This window comes from Melospiza georgiana, chromosome 5 (assembly GCF_028018845.1).
Source record: "Melospiza georgiana isolate bMelGeo1 chromosome 5, bMelGeo1.pri, whole genome shotgun sequence".
In the NCBI taxonomy this organism is placed as follows: domain Eukaryota; kingdom Metazoa; phylum Chordata; class Aves; order Passeriformes; family Passerellidae; genus Melospiza; species Melospiza georgiana.
In genome coordinates, this window is record NC_080434.1 from 59913039 (window position 1) to 59931702 (window position 18664).

General features: G+C 37.2%; 1 protein-coding gene across 2 annotated transcripts in view; it reads left to right on the forward strand.

Annotated features, from left to right (window-relative positions):
• The window catches only part of CC2D2A (coiled-coil and C2 domain containing 2A), a 53353-nt gene that overhangs the window by 31926 nt on the left and 2763 nt on the right, over positions 1-18664 (forward strand). The window contains exons 19-32 of one of the 2 annotated variants that reach the window (XM_058024527.1): positions 176-268; positions 2072-2163; positions 3924-4091; positions 5522-5627; positions 7003-7112; positions 7232-7328; positions 8578-8676; positions 11196-11372; positions 12180-12200; positions 13302-13505; positions 13981-14070; positions 14849-14962; positions 16256-16390; positions 18131-18253. In XM_058024527.1, coding sequence (XP_057880510.1) covers positions 176-268; positions 2072-2163; positions 3924-4091; positions 5522-5627; positions 7003-7112; positions 7232-7328; positions 8578-8676; positions 11196-11372; positions 12180-12200; positions 13302-13505; positions 13981-14070; positions 14849-14962; positions 16256-16390; positions 18131-18253 — 1629 coding nt within the window. The remainder of the gene's footprint in view (positions 1-175; positions 269-2071; positions 2164-3923; positions 4092-5521; positions 5628-7002; positions 7113-7231; positions 7329-8577; positions 8677-11195; positions 11373-12179; positions 12201-13301; positions 13506-13980; positions 14071-14848; positions 14963-16255; positions 16391-18130; positions 18254-18664) is intronic. The other variant, XM_058024528.1, reaches the window with a different exon arrangement.

An 18664-nucleotide genomic window follows, 5' to 3' on the forward strand; every position in this document is an offset into this window, starting at 1 on the left:
GCATTAAAAATAGCTTTACATGAACGAGTAATAATTCACAAACTCCTCAAACTTCACTCTGCTGTGGTTTTCTGTCGTCCATACATTATTATTAATGAAATACTTAGCATTTTTTCTTATATGTGATAAAGTATTGAATATATATTGAAGCACAAACTGTAATAAATATCTTTAGGACTATGAGAAGAGAGTGCAAGAGAGGGATGTGATTGACAGCAAAAACTACCTAGATTCACACAGAGCAGTTGTTGCCAACTATCTGCAGAAGGTAAGATGCTAAATATGTACTTCACCATATTCCTGTAGGCTGTATGTTGCTTTTGTACTTGGATACTTTGTTTCCTTGAATATTAATACCTCATTCATCTCTAAATGTGACCTACAGACATCTTTAAAATTCCAAGTTAGGCCTGAAACTGGAGTAATTGAACAAATGGAGGTCTGTGTTATTTAATGCTATTGAGAATGATGCAATATACAAAATGACAAGCCATTCTGTGTATTTCTGTCAGTTCTGTAAATTCTTCTTTGCTTCAGTGCCCCAGAGTTTTATACTGTTGAGTCCCAGGAATTCAGTGATTTCCCTCCTCCCCATTTTCTTTGTTGTAGGCTGTGATGCTAAGAACTTAATTAGCTCCATGAAAGTGGCCCTAATCACTTCTAAAAATCATTTAATGTAGTACACAGTCTTGTTCTGCAGCCTAAGGCAGAGGGCATATAATCTGTCACATTTACCTTCATTGTGGTATTACAGTAACATCTTCCCTTATATTGATTAAATTAATTTTTCTAGTTTTCATTATATTAAGATGACATTCTCTTTAATCCTTAGGGAAAAAGAAGGAAAATATTCATCATCTAACCAAGAAAAGTTTACAATTTCAGACTGACAAAAAAGCAAGTGTGAAACATGGCTACCAGTTTCTTACCAGTTGTGTAAATATCAAAAAGTGTATCAAATCCTAGCCTGCCAGCAAAACATGAAATATGATGATAAGGTTGAATTAAAGTAGGACAAAACAAATTATTGGTTAGAATGCTTCATGAAAGACGAGTAGGGGAAAAAGTGTTTAAATCTTGCAGGCAACTGCCAAAGTCCAGATTCAATATGAGTATAAAAATGATTTTTGACAAAGCTGTCATGTCTGTGTCAGCCCCATATGTTTTGCATGGCACTGAACATATGGGTTTTGCAGCACACTGAATAGTAATGGAGTAGTACAGAATAGCATACATTATAATACCTTTGTTTGCCTCTTTCTTAGATTAAATACAAGTAGCCTTTTTTAAAACAGTACTTGGATACTTTACATTTCTGTAAATTGTCAGATGGGCTAAAAAATTAGATTTCTTGTATCAGAACTGAAATTCAATTCACTCCAAAATGTGATCTTTATATATGTATCACTTCTGATGTTGTACTAGCACAGAGTATAAAGCCACTACTAGCATTAGTGCTAAGAAAAAAGGATAAAGGCAATATTCTTTCAGTCTGCTTCCACATACTTGTTAGGAGATGAGGGAAGACTTTTATCTCTGTGCTTCACTCTATGACCTCAACAAAGATATGTAAGGAACTAAGAATTTTAAACATTTATTTGAAATCACAGGATATTAATGCAGGCTTCACCAGTTCTGTAGCCCAAATTATTTCTTTTGATCCACATAACTGGTGCCATAAAGATTTCTCTACAGCCTTTTTCGCAACTTCATTTAGATGTGGAAAATAGATGTCTGTTGATGTCATTTGTTTCTGTAATTGTTTCTGATGGTGAGCTGTAAGCAGATAAAGGCATAATTTTTGATTGTATGTTTTCATATATTCTTCTGTCAATCTAGCCAGTCTGTTTCTAGAGAAGCATTGTATTGGTAAAATGAGCTGCTCTTACATTCTAAAGAAATAGCTGGAGAAAAGAAATTTTTCTTTCAACTGTGACCCTCATAAAATTCAGAAAAAAATGAAGAATATGTATGTGGATGTTTTGTTTGTGTTTAACAATCAGAATGCAAATATTGGCAGTGGGTCTGGGTTAGAAATGCACTTCTGTCCCTTCTCCCTCCCTGTTCACAGGTTCGAGAATCAGTAATCAAGCGTTTCCTCATAGCAAAGCACCATTTCATTCTCTCTGACCTTGTCAATGAAGAGGAGATTCCAGGCCTGGGGTAAGGACCTATCTTTATTTGTTCCAAATAAAAGAAATGAATGTAAAACCACCTGCTTTTTTAATTTCTGTTTTACAAAGTGTGTTGATGTGACTAACTGTTGTGACTTTGTGTTTAGTATAGTAGATAAACTTGCAATCACTGTGTACACCTCTGCCAATACAGTTTATTGATAAACACCTCTGTGTACACCTCTGCCAGTACAGTGCATTGATAAACAAAGTGTAGTAAAAACTTCTTTAAGAAAAAGCTTGGTTTTGACAGAAATAAAGTGGCAGCGTGTATATAACAGGATATGATGCATTTCTGATGAGCTGAGCATAGTCCAGCTGGTGCCAGATTGAATATTTCCAATTTTCAGGCAACTATCAGAGTTAGTAACACTATTACTGACTGGTTCTGTAGGTGATGCCTCCTTACAGTCAGTGCCTATGCCCTGTAAATAATGTGCAATAGATTTTTAACTGTAATTTTCTTTGTTTTACTTCCCATATACTTCTGATGCTGAATGTTGTCATATGCTGTTTATGTTCAAAAAATATACTGAGTTTGGAAATTACTGCTTTTCTCTTCTAAGATAATTGTTTCTTTTATTACATGAGCACTTTCTTTAGATTTTTGTTTCAAATCACATACCTATCAATTTTAACATATATCAGTCATCCCAGCATAGATGGTTCTTAGTGTTGTTCACTTAAAATCTGTGTAAGTAAACAAGTTGTGAATCTTATTTTTTTCTTTCATGTAGAAGTTGCTTCTGTTCACTCTGAACACAGCACCCTTATACAGTCAAAGTGTTTTCCAACCAGCTGTATAAATCTAAACAGTCCCATCTGCTGGAGACACAGAGACCTGCTCTCTTACAAAAGGCTTCATGCTTGTTTTTAGTTGATGTTTTCACACCACAGTAGAGAAACATCTGAACAAAACTACAATTCGCTTTTTGTTTAGAATCAAATGCTTCATTTCTATTTTCTCATAATGAATCCTAATTCATATTGTATTCTATTTGTGAAGATTTATGGTTACTGAATTTAAAATACACCGTGGCTTGTTTAATATTCACTTACTGGGATATTTCAGTAACTCGTGATTTTGTGTTATTTTAACAGTAATTACTGTGGGGTCTTTATTTAAGGAAGAAATACCATTAGCCATCAGTTTTTAAATGTGTCTTTTGAATGTCTGCAGTTGATAGCAATGATGTAAACATTACATACATCTGCATACATGAAGCACACATCTTCATTTTATTTTTTTCCTGTTTTTCTTTTTTCCTTTGGTTCTGCTTTGCCTTGGGTTATAAGTTCTGAGGGTCCAGGGTATGTTGTGGTGTATTGATTCTGCTTCCTCCCTGTAGCCTGTTATTCAGTGTACATAGCTGTGTAGAGAGATGCTTTGCCTCTTCTGTACAGTGCTTATCCTCATCTGCTAGATCCCTTGTTTATAGCACTGTAGTTTAGATCTGTCTTGAAGCTGTGTAATTGTCTTTTTTGCACCTAGCATAGTTTTGGGGGGAAAAAGCCAAACAACCAATCTTTTTTGCACATTGAAGTTATAATTCCTGAAATATAAGACAGAACTGGATTAGTGCAGTACTAACAATTGCAACATTTTGACAATTCAGAGTGTTTTGTTTGGCACTAACAGGAGCAAATATTTCCTTTTCATGTTAGTGCATAATTTTCATGTGTGTCATGGTAACACTGGAATGCTGGATTCTATGCAAAACTGACTAATACCTGGTTTATGATTATTAGCCTTTTGGGACTCGGCCTCTTTAAACTGGCAGAGCCAAAACGACCATTAAGGCCAAGAAGAAAAGAGAGGAAGAAGGTCACAGCACAGAATTTATCAGATGGAGACATAAAACTGTTAGTGAACATCATCAGAGCCTATGATATTCCAGTGAGAAAACCAGTGATGAGGTATGTTTAAAAGCTTCTTTCCAGTACAGATTCATTTTCTGGCTTCTACAGTTTTGAAGACAGATGAAGCAACAGATGTTACAATTCAGCCATGTGTTTGTTTGATTCTCATGATAAAAACATACATATATACATTTCTCTTTTTACAAATGATGATAAAGGACTGATACTTTGTAAGTTTGTAGATTAATACAATAATTTTTTAGTAGCTGTGAAATTCAAGACATGTTTTACCAGAAACTGTCAGAAAGATCAGTTACAGCTTTGACAGCATTATAACTCTGGTAATGCCAGATGAATTATCCCTTAAGGAAGCTTCTTGATGATACTCAGGGAAATTTTAATTCATAATATCTTAATTAAATTCCAAAACCAAATATTAAAAAACTCAGTTCTTCACTATGAGGTACTATATTTGTCTCCTGAATGCAGCATGTTGATCTTCTCCTTGATGAACCATTTAAGTTAATAGACTGAGCCTAATGTGGCTCTAATTCTAAAGGTGACCTTTACACTCAGGCACATTAAGACAATGCCTGCACTGCATGGTTGTGTGTCATGTAGAGACCCTGAACAGTCTGCTTCAGCTCCAGAAGCAGTGTATTAATGTAGTGTTCACTCTCTCCCCCCCAAATTGATACACCTTGCATTTAACTCAGAGGTATTTCCAAGCTGGCCAGTTACAGAATTCAACATTGTCAGCTGTTCTTTCTCTTACTGTATTAGAGGTTCTGCTGCACTCTGTAAATAAGTTGATACTGAGAAAAGCAATTCATTAACAGGAAAAAGAAGATGGAAAATTCAATTTTTTACCAGAATTACAAAAATAATTAAAACCCCATCCAGTCTTTCGCATTATATGACATCTTATTTTGAGCTGTTTATATGTGAATAGTTACTCTTTTATGGTCTATAATGTGGTCTTACCACAAAAAATAAAGTTATGTGGAAGTGCTGTAAAAATAAATGTTTAACATATATAACATATATTGTCTTTTACTTCACACACAAGTCTGTAATATTCATATGAATTATTTTTTGCCATAGAGGCCTTGCATGAAAACCATGAGATCTACACTGCTCATGAATTCTGCAGGGATTCAAGTACTTGAACTTAAAAGCTTGTAGCTCAAAGAGATTGTGTGGGGTAGGCAACAAAAAAGTCTGCAGTTAATAAACCCTTCAGAAAAGAGAGCCTCCAGGCACAAAGTACTCTTGCACTGAGGCTTGTAAGAAGTATACATTCAATACCCCTTTCTGGCATTTTATTTGTGTTATTTGATCTAATAAATATCTTCCCAAGGTTAAAATTGTAACCAAAACCATCAGTATTTCCAGAATTCTGTATGGCTAATAGACAATGTGAGGGATTGACATTTCGTAATGAATTCTCTGTTTTCCTGGTTGTTGTTGTCTGTTTCCTCTTGTAGCAAACTTCAACAGCCATCAAAATCTTCAAGGTCCTTTAACGAGATGTTTGCAGCCTCTCCATCAGCTCAGAGCCCACCCAACAGCCCAGACTGGGCATTCAACCAGGTATGGTACAAAACTGACATCTTCTGGGAAGCTGTGGGCATTTTCCACAGACACTAGCATTCACCCTCAGAAGGATACTTTATTGGCAAGGTTTCCTTGCCCACTCCTTTATCTCCAAAAGGAGAGTAAAGCTACAAAAGGTTCAGAGAAGAATATACAGAACGGCTCCTGCCCAGTGAAAAATGGTGGGACTTTGAGCCAGAGCACCCATAACTGCGAGTTGAGGAGGAGAAATATGGTAGAAAGTCACAAAATTCTGAATCATAGACACTGGATAAGGATTGACTCTTTCCTGGCACTGTAAGCACAAATGTGAGTGATGGGCAAATGAAGCTGGTAGGAGTTAGGTTCAAAAGGAAGTTGTGATTCTGCATTCAGCAGTTGACCCGTGCCCAGAGAAGTTGCTGGCATGTATTGTGGATGAAAGAGGTTGCTTTGTGCTGAAGTGGGTGTTGGACAAGTATGTGAAGAGCGATCCATTGGGAGTTGCTTAATAGAAAAATCATTACAGACTTAGGAAAGTCTTTCATCTGAAAATGTTTGAAGTCTGGAAGAGTAATAGGAGAAAATACCATCTATGCCTGCTCAGTTCTTACTTTCCTGTGTGTGTTGGCTGCTGGCTGATTTCACAGGCTGCACTTTGGGTCCAGTACACCCCTAGTCTAAACCAGCACAGCCATTCTTAGGGCTGACACTGAAATTTCAATTTCTTGCTATTTAAAACTAAATTAAGCATCCTTCTGAATGAAGATGAAAGACCTTCAGGGTTTTTACTGTTTTCCTTGTGATTTTCCTTCAAAATTACAGCTTTTTGAAATGTAGAAAAGCTTCTGCCATATGCATTTGAATGTTAAATAAGGCATTTTTAATCACATTAGGGGTTTGTTTTGTCTAGATGAGGTTGCTTATCTGTCATAGGAGCCAGTTTCAGGGACAGCTGGGATTGTAGCTGTAGGCTTCTTGGATTACAGATAAGAGGATACAACTGCACTTTTTCCCACTGTTGTCTGGATCACATGTTCTGATTCAGTTGCTTTCCTTGATTAGATAGCCTGTACCTTTTCCACTCTCAGGAGAAAATGTGGTTTTGACAGTGTATATAAATACATCAAGTATTTAGAATACACATAAATTTTTGGAAATGCTAGTGTATAAAATATTCTTAAAAGAATACGAATTCTTGAATTTATGAATTCTTCTATAAATGCTTAGAAACCCATGAAGTGCAATATTTAAGGTGTATTAAATTTATATCTGGGCAGAACCAGCCTGATTGCCACAACATATGTTTTTCTAAATGCTTGAAATGTGTAATTTAATGTGTCCTGATGAATTTCCAGAGGTCTGTTTCCTTTGTTTTGATATCTATTTATAGGTTTTGGTCCGTCCTTTTGTAGAAGTTTCTTTTCAGAGAACAGTCTGCAGGACAACAACAGCAGAAGGTCCAAGCCCTTGCTGGAATGAGGAACTTGAGCTTCCATTCAGGTATGGCAAAATGAAACCAAATTGTTTCTGCACAATAATAGTTTAATTTGAGCATACAAATTTATCCTCTTTTTCCTGTATTGTTCCAATCACTTTTTTGATTTATTTTACCTCTTCAGAGCTCCTAATGGTGACTACAGCACCCACAGTTTGCAGTCAGTAAAAGATGAAGTCTTCATTAATGTTTTTGATGAAGTACTTCATGATGCTGTAGAGGTGAGTTCATAATTGAAGGACATTGTACACTAGAGAACATAGTGAGCTTTTTGAAGTTGTCAGAACAAGACTTTTCCATATAATAATTTCCCCATCCTGTGCCTCTCTTTTCTCTATTTTGTCATTCCTTATGATTTTATATCTAGTCAATACTGCAAGGTTATCAGAGGGAGCAATCTTTACAGTGTTAACCTTTGTACAAATTCAGCTTGTACCACATAAAATGCTGCTAGAGTTGAGCACATCACAAGTGTGTAATATGTTTTACTGATCCTTAATGAAGATCCTAAAATTGAGAGACATCAACAACAGAATCTGACTTCTGTTCTTAACCTTAATCAGAGCTTTTTACTTCATTCCAGATGAGTGATCTCAGTTCTTGTATTTTTTGCTAAGTATCTTGTTGTGCTTTGTCTCATCTTGTTTTACAAGCTCTTTGGTGAAATTATAAAAAACAGCCCAAACCATCTACTGGTTGTTTGCATTAATTTCTTTTAATGAGACAAGAATTGCAAGTACTAGTAACAAGAAATTTTTGTAAGCTCTCAGTGATGGCATAACTCCTTCCCGTGTTGAATCCAGTGAAAGCTTTCCTAGTCAATTCAGCAGACACAAAAATAGCAGCACTCAACATTCTTGAAAACATAGCCCAGAAATAAATAATGCACACACTTCACTGGGAACAGAATTCTGTCCTCAAAACTGAAATGATACTTGATGAAGCAGAAGGAAGAAAGCTACACACTTGAAACTTGGATGTCATGCCAGAGGTTTTTTAAAAATAATTCTAGGCTGATCATGAAAGATTTGGAAATCTGATAGGCAGTACACATGAAAACAGTTTTTCCATTTCACAGGGTTTACTTAGGTTTTCCTACAATTGTAACTTCAAAAAGCTTTTCTAAATATTAATGAAATATTTTGTTAGAAGACCAGAGCTTCATTTACTTTGTCTGAGAAGAGTGTTGTGGACTCCTTGTCAGAGCTTTAAGTTCTCCATCACTGGTTATACAGGACTTAAACCCTAAAGTGCAAGCATGTTTTGTCATGGACTGTGATGTTGTTATATGTTTTCAGCATCTGGTGTGCTTGAAATTGTGCAGAATAATGACTGCTGTACAAGTAATGGAGCTGATACTTACAGAAAATTAATACAGATTTTTTTATTAATGCCTGGATTCAGTTGTTGATTCAATTTAAGGAAATGAAGATATCTTACAAAGTGTTATGTTGGGCAACGTTTTAATAGGATGATCATGAGAGAGGAAGTGGAATCCACACTCGTATTGAGAGACACTGGCTGGGATGTGTTAAGATTCCATTTACTACCATATATTTTCAAGCAAGGGTAAGTGATTTTATTTGAAGTAAAGTACAGAACTGAGAATGGAAAAGGGCTGGAAATGGAATGTCAGATTTAATTATATTCTTTGTAATTGTTAGTTTATTTTTATGGAATTGTTTGAACATGTCTTTGAAACCACTGGGATTTTTTGACATATTTGCTGAGTATTCCCCAGTAAGTTCAAGATTTTGAAAGGGAGAAGAGATAAAATATACTCAACAGTGACAATGCAGCCTGACTTCCTTCAGTAGCAACATTAAAAGCACCGATTTTTTAGGTGGTTTTCTCAGTGGCTTTTGAGGGCTGTGGTATTGCACAGCCTGGATAGATGAACTGGGAATAGAATCACCCAGATACAAGAGGAAATTTGAACTTTTTTTCACACTTTCCACGATTTTGATCTTTGCCTCTCCCAATCCCTTCTTTCTTCCATTTCTAGAACTTTTCAAGAGAAGCTTTCTCCAAGAAATAGCCACAGTTAGTCATGGGAGTAGTTGTAAAACATGCTCTTCTTCAGAGGAAATATTTTATTGTCCAGCTACTCATCCTGGACTTAGTTTAAGGAAGCTACTTCTTTCCATTGATAGTCCTATCACATTGTAACACAGCTGTAGGGCTTCTGCATGGTGTAGATCAAGTCATCTGATCACACAAGTCAGAATCTTCACGAAGTAAGAAACTGAGACATCAGTTGCATTCCTAATGACACATTCATTTGTATTCTGTGGCCCTAAGGGGCACTTTTCAGAACCTTAAGGACTTCAAGGCATACTCTGAGCCTCCCAGATGCTTTGGGTGGAGGGAAGGTCTGTAGGAGTCTCATTTGATTTGAGTGCAATGCTTGATGATCAAAGTGGTTTTACTGGGCTGTCTGCAGAGCATAACATAATGTGATTGTCAGGGGATTTAGGAAAGCATGAAAGCACTTTTCATTGCTGAGAAATCTTGGACAGTGTGTGTCTAACCAGGCTTAGTCCACTTGTTTCTGCTACATCATTAGTAATATGTGCTCTTCAGCTTGGGAGATTAATCAGTTAATTTTTCTCTTTGAGAGCTGTGGTGCCCTGTACCATGAAGCTTTCACTGATTTTAAAGATGTAAGTAGTAAGATCTGACTTTCTTTTCATGAGTCTTTGACCATCCTGTGCAGAAAATGTCACATAATGTGATCACCATTGCTGTAGGTCAGCAAACAGGAAACAACATGACTCAGTGCTCATTTTTAGGGAATTGTTCCATGTTGAATGAATGAAATCCACCTGAGAAGTGTGTCTGCTCACAGAGAGACCTAATGGGCAGATTTGACATTTTAACAGACTGCTTACCACCATCCACAATCCATCTTTAAGGATTTCCCATACTGATGTCAACCTCTGTTCCTCAGCTTCTTGGTCTTTCTGCTGTAGAACCAGAGTTCCTGTCAGATACACTTCTGAGTCTCTTTGAGGAGGTGTTGGAGTTTGTGATTGCCTAAGCAGAGTGTGAGTGCTAGTACAGATTTTCCCAGCAGTAGAAATTCTTTGCATTTGAATAGGATTTCATGTGGAATTTGAAAAAGCCTGATCAGCACAGTGCTTATATCAAGGTGCATCTAGCAGCTAAATTTCAGTAGCAAATAAAGCATTTCATCATCCTGTTCTAATACACTGGAGCAGAAATTTTGAGTGATATGTTTAGTTTTTTCCTCATCAGAACTTAATTTTGTTCTGAAGTGTTTGATGAGCCATGCCAGTGAGTCATCTGTTCATTTCCCTCATCCACTGAAGATACCCTTTCTGGTGGCAGTCACCTCAAGTGTGTCCAAATCAGGAGCTTACTGATTTTGCTTTTCTTTTAAAGTTGGCTACTTCCACTATGGAAACCTGCCCAAGCAAGTGTGGGCCTGCCATCTCTTGTCTCAGACAGCCCTTCAGAAAGTCCTTATTCTCTGTTTGTGCTAGCAGGGGGAGCTGTAAGGGCTGGTGGGGCTGGCAGAGCACTTCCATACAGAAGCATGATAAATGGTCCAGTTCCAGTTCCACCCAAGAAGCATCAGTAGGTTGTGCATGGAAGAGGGTCCATCTGAATGCTGGAGCATCCTTCCCACAGCACTCATAGGCAAAGGCCTGTTGGTCTGCTGCTGCCTTGAGAAGAATAGACATCCAACCTGTATTTTGCCATTTTTTCATTTTTCCAGATAAACAGAGCCATTTAGAGTTTGCTGTTTGAAATGAAAGTAGTGAAAGGCCAGCACTCTTTCTTTCTCTGTGAACTAGTGTGTATGATTTCTATTCCATTAAATATTAGTGTTCATAATATGCAAGAGAGGCTGAAATCAAGTTGTGATTAATGCATTTAACAGTGAGATACCTTGTGTTTTCCCCACAGTTAATCAACATAAATGTCATATTCTCTCATTTTATCATTTTGTAATTTTAATAACCAAAAGAAGAAAATATGCAGACACAAGTAGCAAGTTTATGTGAGAGGGAACTTTTGCTTTTTTGCTTTTAATGAGAAGTATTTCTCTGTATCTCTTGTAGATTGATGGTACATTTAAGGTCAATATTCCTCCAGTCCTCCTTGGCTACAGCAAAGAAAAGAGCGTGGGCATGGAGAGAGGTTTTGATTCTGTGAGAAATCTGAGTGAGGGCTCATATATAACTCTGTTCATTACCATTGAACCACAGCTCATCCCTGGAGAGTCTGTCAGAGAGAAGGTAACTAATCACTAATTCATCATTCTCTTGCTCTTTGTTTCCAGTGCTGCAGTTCTTGAGATGCATATTAATAGCTCTCCTTAGTGTAGCAAAGGACATGAACAAGTACAGAAGGACACTCATACAAATTTGGAGTGGTTTATTTCAAATTTTTTGAAATAAAGATCTCCATTCAGTATAATTAGATGCACCATTAAGTGAGGTGTGCACTTAATGCATGAGAAGTAACTTTGCCCAGGTATCTAATTTTAGTCCTCAGAGAAAGCAAATTGGCATTCCTGTCTGTGAGCCTGTAGTTTTCCCATGTTCCTGTGTAAACAATAAAGCATTTGTGTGAGTATTTGTGAACAAAAGGATTTAGTGGACAAAAAGGAGGTGGCAGGTGCGAAGAGTATTTTCTTGCTTCTGTGTTTATACTGTTCAAATGGGCATTTATTATTTATGGCTTCATGCATGCCTCGAGATCTTGAAGATAATTCCTGAACAACAGCTGCTGTTTTTTTCAGTTTCATTAGTAAACCAGAAGTGCCTTAGACTAACAGCAGTAGTCATTACAATTCTTTGCTGCAACTCTCCAGCTGCAACACATACACCTATTATAGAAAGAGTTTGGCATATTATGGAAAAAAAAAAAAACCTAAATAATTTGCCATACTTTCTTCCTCTTCCTGACCTGCAGTTAATTTGAAATGCTTGTGTAGTGCTTTAGGATGCTAAGCTTAATTTTAGTTTAATTTTATGATACCTTTTTTGTTTCTTTACTTATTTTTCCTCTCTTTCCTGCTGTCCTTCCTGAACCTCTATTAGATGAATGAAATGCTTAAGAAGGTACAACATTAATAAATTAGTTGAGATACTCCTGTTGTTCCCAGTTTAAGATTTAGCTCGGGTTTGTGCCATTCAGCAACCTCTTTGCAGTTTGTGTTACTTGACTGTGACATAGTAATTGTTTATTTGCCAGTAATATTTGCAGTAAATTGCTACATTTACATTACAACATGCCAGAGGCTCTACTTTCTGCTCTTAATTATGGTTGAGAAGAATCACCACTGTGTGCCTTCTCTTCTAACTTGGAGCTCTAGCTGCAGGGCATGCCCAGCTGTTCCACCTCAGGTTAGTTTAAGAAGAGTAACAAATGACAAAAGTGACTTATTTTAAACAAAAATACTACAAAGGATGAACTTTAATTCTCAGCAGCACTAGAAGTATATAAGGAATTCTAAATAGATCATTTTGACCAATCTTAATACCTTTAAAAGATGACATCTTAGGTATCATCATGAAATAATTGTCATTGTTATATAATGAATATGTGCTTTTGAGTCCTACATTTGCTTCTGAAAAACCCCATTTAAAAATGTGGAAATTCTAGACACCTTTGAATTATAAGGATTCGTCTAAAAATCACTTGAACCTTGTCTGCAAATATTTTGGCATTGAGCAGTGTTGTTGCAGTATTATTTATATAAAAGTCATTGGGATTTTATGCTTAATGTCAATTGTGGTTTCAATGGAGTGCTGTGGGAATAGCACATAGGATTAGTACCTAACTATAATTGTTTATTTTTTACTTAATATGTGATGTTACATCCTCATGCCCCCATGTTACTTGACCATAACTTTAACTGATGGCTACAGTTTAACTTTCACTACATTCTTCAGTGCTTTAATAAAGCCAGTTTATATGTATTGATCATTAGGGGCATTCATAAGTAAGTGCAAATTACCTGATTTTCCATTGCCTTGACCTTCCTTTTATGTCTGTAATCAAAACTTTATACTACAAGGCAAGTTCAAAGTGCTATTAGAAAAGAATTTAGCAATATTTTTATTGTCCTCTAAATGGTGAAATATGGCTAAATATAGTAAAGACTTAAGTCCAAACTATAAATAAAACTGGTTTTGTATAAATTCTATTGTCTTTTGAAGTTTGATACCCAAGAAGATGAGAAACTGCTCCAGGCAGCAGAAAAATACGAAGCTGAATGTACATCAAAGTTTCCAAGCCGCCAGTGCCTAACAACTGTAATTGACCTTGATGGAAAAACAGTTTTTATTACCAGATACATCAAACCTCTGAATCCACCACAGGAGCTTCTTGATGCTGTCCTAAATAGATCTCAAACAGCAGCAGTAAGTACTTAGAAAAGATGGTGAAGTCTCTGGGATACAGATTGCAAGATTTGTTTGTTAGCCTGTGCACATGCACATAAGCAAATCTCAGCTTTGTGTCTCTGCTGCAGAGCTGCACCTTTTGCAAAGGAAAAACTACAGATACAAAATAAAAGTAGTAATGACTGTGAATTACTATGTGTAATACACAGTAAGTCCAACTATAATGATACTGCAAAATAATATTTGTTTTCTCTGGGGAAAAAATAAGTGTATTAATGAGTATTGTCCTTTAAAAGACAAAGAATTGTCAAACCTCAATGGCAGTAAATCGTATCAGTCTTTGATACAAATTCTACAATGAGCTAGCTGCTACTGTACTGAGGTTACTCAGTGTTTTGTCACTAAGTGGAAGCAGCAATATTCTTCACATCTGGTATAACATTAGAGCATTTTGAATTAAAGGGGTGACCTGCTCTGTTTTGTTTTCTTGCAGGAACTGGTGGCTCGATACGTTGCTTTGATTCCTTTTTTGCCAGATAGTGTGTCATTTGCTGGAATTTGTGATTTATGGAGCACATCAGATGTAAGCAATGTATTAAAAAGAAGTTCTTTATCCTCTTGAATGTGATAGTACATCCTAGTGGTTGTGTTTTTGGAGGGAGGTTGTACTGGATTAGCTCTTGAGGTCCCTCCAAACCTAAATTATTCTGTGATTCTGTTATTGTGAGGAATATTTTTATTTGAGCCATTTATTTTAAAGGATGAGGACCAAAGCTTGAAAGAAGTTGCTTATTCTGATCTGAGCCAAAAGTTTTAACTTTAATAGGTTTCAATAAGTAAAAATATGTTAGGGCTTCAAAGCATTTCCCATTTTTTCTCAGTTACAAACCAGTCCATGATGTCATAGACATGCTCAAGTGAAGGGATGCTGACTGATGGAGACTTTACAACTAGACTTAAAATGGATCATTGTCATTCCAAGGAACTACAGGAAAGACATTGCATGTAGTGTGAGCAATAATGAGATATTTAGTATTCTGTCACACAAATCCTGTAATTTAGAGAATAACAGCAGACATTGTTTATCATAGATGAAGTTTTTATCATCTCAAAACTTTTATGGAGAATGGTCTTTCTAAAAAAGACAAAGACCCTGGTTGTTGTGATCTCAGATCTCATGTAGTCTCACACCATTCACTCTTCATCCTGTGTGTTGAAGCAGTGACCAATAAACAATAAAGATCAGTTGCAAAGATCTGAGAGACTCCTTGCTTCAGATGTGTTAAGAAACATTATCAAATATTCTAAGTTGGTAACTGCCTAGAAAAACCTTTTTTTTTTTTTTTTAATATCTCAATTAGCAATTTCTTTATCTTCTGGCGGGAGATGAGGAGGAACACGCCGTGCTCTTGTGTAATTATTTCCTTGGAATGGGGAAAAAAGCTTGGCTCATCATTGGAAATGCCATTCCTGAGGTAAGAGCATTCTTTCATTTGGCCTAAGTATTAACTTCTCTTTTGTGAAGTCTTTGGCCCCCAACAATGGACAGTTGTTTCTTGCTGGGATGTTTTTCCAGGCTATTATCTAAAGATTGGTGCTGGGCACTGATTCTTTTCAGAGAAGTAAATAAAAAATTGAAAGTTTATCTTAGTATATGTCTGGGTTTTTTTTCCTGGACCTCAGTTTCCGTGCTTAAACTGGTAGTAGTTGTCATCACAATACAGTAGCAAGCATCTGTAACCCTTGATTTGACTTTGGCTTGTATAAATGGTGTATCTGATGGAGACAGTCCCTTGACAGCATGTCAGTCATGGATGCACAGGGTCTGAGTTAGTGTGGGGTTTGGTACAGAGGCCTAGGGGCATGCCAGGGATCCTTAGTGGTCACACACATCTGCCTTGGGCTGCTGGGAGCCACTGTGGCAGCAGCTGGGCTCAGACTGGCCCAGAACTGAAGCAGAGCTTGTTTTACTGCTTGGGAGATGCCTCTGTTTTCAGGGAAATACTCAGATTTCCAACTAACCACTACTGCTCTTTTTTAAAAGGTGCTAACTGTTTATAATGCAGATTTCTACATACATATGAAAGGTTTGTTTGGTAAAAATTTCTAAGCTCTTTTCTTAAGCACATTTTGAGATACTGCAGTGACAGGAGCAGGTACTCAGATACATTCCTTCCCCTCAAGATCTGATGGAGATGCTAGTCACTAATAATGCAGTTTATAAAGAGGAAATTTACTCCAGTTATTTCAAGATACCTGGAAAATACAAGGGATGACAAGAACACAGGAGAGCAGTTTAGGGATTCCTGATAGAGCATATGAAGAGAGCTGGGAAATTCCTGACATGCCTGAGAGTGAGGCTGGTGGCTGAGACACAGAGTGTGCTGCCTGGATGGAAATCCTTCAGCTCAGAGGTTGCCCATGGATGAGGGCTGGGGCAGTAGCCAAGCAGGATGTGTTGATACTGAAGTGCATCTAGTAAACATTCCTGTATGTGGAATTTCACATCTGGTTGTTGCTGAGACAAGAGCTTTCAGATTCTATATGTAAAAATTGGCTTGGAGCTCTGCATGTCTGACATTTCTCTCCCACATTATTATATAAGTGTTGAATTGTAATGAACCTGTCAGTTCTTCCAAGCAGTTTGCCCTAAAAAGCACTATCAAACTCAATAGTAAAAATTTAGTATTACAAGGAAAACAAAGCATACTGTCCTTGTAGCCAGTTTGCAAACATCTTTCTCATACTTTTTTTTTTCCCCTTCCTAGGGCCCAACTGCATATGTATTAACTTTGGAACAAAGTCAATATGTAATTTGGAACCCCAGTACTGGATGTTTTTATGGGCAGTATGATACTTTCTGCCCCTTACAAAATGTGTACTGTCTGATCAGCTGTGATAATGTAAGTGTGCCCAGTCTTGTCACAATTCTATACATAAGAGTTAATAACTTGATTATTTTTTGGCATCATTTGTTCATCATTGTAAACATGTTTAGGCTATCATTTATCAGAAATATTATTAAATCTTAAGTAGGTTTTTCAGCTACTTTAAATAAGAAAGATTTTTTAAATCAGCATTTAGGTAGATCAAGAGATCTGCTAATGTAATTTTCATTACTGAGTTTTACTTACATGTTTCCCAGAGTGGGTGGCCTAAGATTACAGCTGCTTAGGTGAGTAGTCATTCCTCAAAGATAATAGTTTGCAGGTGAAATGTGACTGAAAATGAGGAAAAAAGTATAAAGAGTCACTTGAGTTGCCCATGTGACATTAGACACAGCCTGAATGGTTCAACGTGCACAACACAGAGCTGGCACCTCAGGGCACAAAACAACACTGATTTTCAGCTTGGCATCAAGTCCCCCCATTTATTTGAAAACTGACAGATAATACTGGTGCATGTTCATAATGTATGATTAATTGTGTGGCTGTAAACTCTCAGAGGTAGTGCGGGGAGAGAGGAGAGATCGCAGAGCTGTGCAGCTCTGGGCAGGGGAAGGAGGAGCCACAGGCTGGGAGGCTCAGAAACCTGGAAGTGTCCTGGCAGCAGCATTCCCTGACTTGGCTGGGAGCCAGACCTCCCACGTTCTGGGGACACAAACAGGGGCATGATAACGAGGTAGAAAGATGCTTGAAAGTCTGAAAACGAGAAAATAGAAGGCAAACTTAAAAAAAGAACCCTAGTGTTTATTTGAATGGAAACTGGAAGTTGAGTTTAAAAGTTTGCTCCTCAGTTTTTTGGAATGCCATGCATTATGAGTTTTGTTATTTAATCTTCTATGTTCTATTCTAAACACAAAGCCTAACTTTAGATGAAATTTTAATATTCTAAAGCACATTTATTTTAAAAGTGTCACTTCTTTCACTGAAAGCATTTTGGGGAGTGGTAGAGTTGTTTGGTTTGGTGTTTTTGTAAGCAATGATAAACCTGCAGTTAAGAAAAATGTAACTCAGTTGTTAATTGCTGGCAGAAGCAACTAAGGACTTACTTGAGCTGCAGAACACAACACCACCTTTCAAGACACCTAATTCCATTCTCAGTGAGACTGGGCAGTCTCAGCCAGGAGAGTCACACCAGCTCACACCCAACTGGGGCAGAACCAGCTGTCCTAGAAGGCTCTGCACAGAACCTCAGTTACAAAGGGTCACACCCATTTACATAGTAAGTGGTGGTACATTTTGCAGCCTTAGAAATAGTTATTTAAAGGCTGTTAGAACAAGAATCCTACAGTGCCTGCATGCTCCAGACCAGGCACAGAGGCCAAAATGAATATCTGTAAAGAAGGGGAGTGTAAGACATGGGCGCCACTTCTGACAAAATGTGCACAGAAGCTGTGACTTGTGTGTCAGCAGTCTCTGCTTGTATTCTGCAAGGTACATTTAAAAAAGCAGTACTCTAGGGGTGCAGCAGCTACCAGGCATCACAGCCACAGCAGCACTGGGGTGGGCTCTTGCAGGAATCTAATCAGAATTCAGAAGGAATTGTGCAGCAGTCCAGAGGGGTGGAAATGCAGCTCAGAACAGCAGAAAAGCAGCTACAGGAGGTTAACATCATACAGGATTTTATTGCTTCGTAAGTGGAATGTGTTCCATAGGTGTTGATTATGTGCTGAAAGCTAAACCAGATTTGCTTTCCTGCAGATTTGGTTTAATATGCAAGAATATGATTCCCCAGGAAGGATATCTTTTGATATCAGCAAACCAAAACTTTGGAAGCCTTTCTTTTCAAGAAGTTTGCCATTCCCTGGTCTCCGCAGCATTCAGGTATCGATGGATTATTGCCAGCTCCAAAAGAGGGGTTGAGACATCACAGACTTGGTATAAAGAAGCACATACTAAGTTCTTTGGACTTCTTTGGTTAAGTACATTTATGTAATAGCATTGGTTTTTTAAATGATTTCCTAGTTAATCCTTTAAAAAATTAAAGCAGGAATACTGAAAAAAGTTGACTTCATACAGATTTAATGTTTTTGCCCTCTATCTGAGATCTCAGGGCAACAGTGAAGTAAATGGAAAAAATCTCTAAACAAACATATCTAAAGTACTAGCTCAGTATTATAAAGAAAAAATCAACTTTTGTCTCATGGCTAAGAAGGCATTTTTTTCAAGATGTATGAATATCACTAGTAAAAAGCCAGAAATTCCTGTACAGTTATGAAAGGTGTAAGCAGTTGA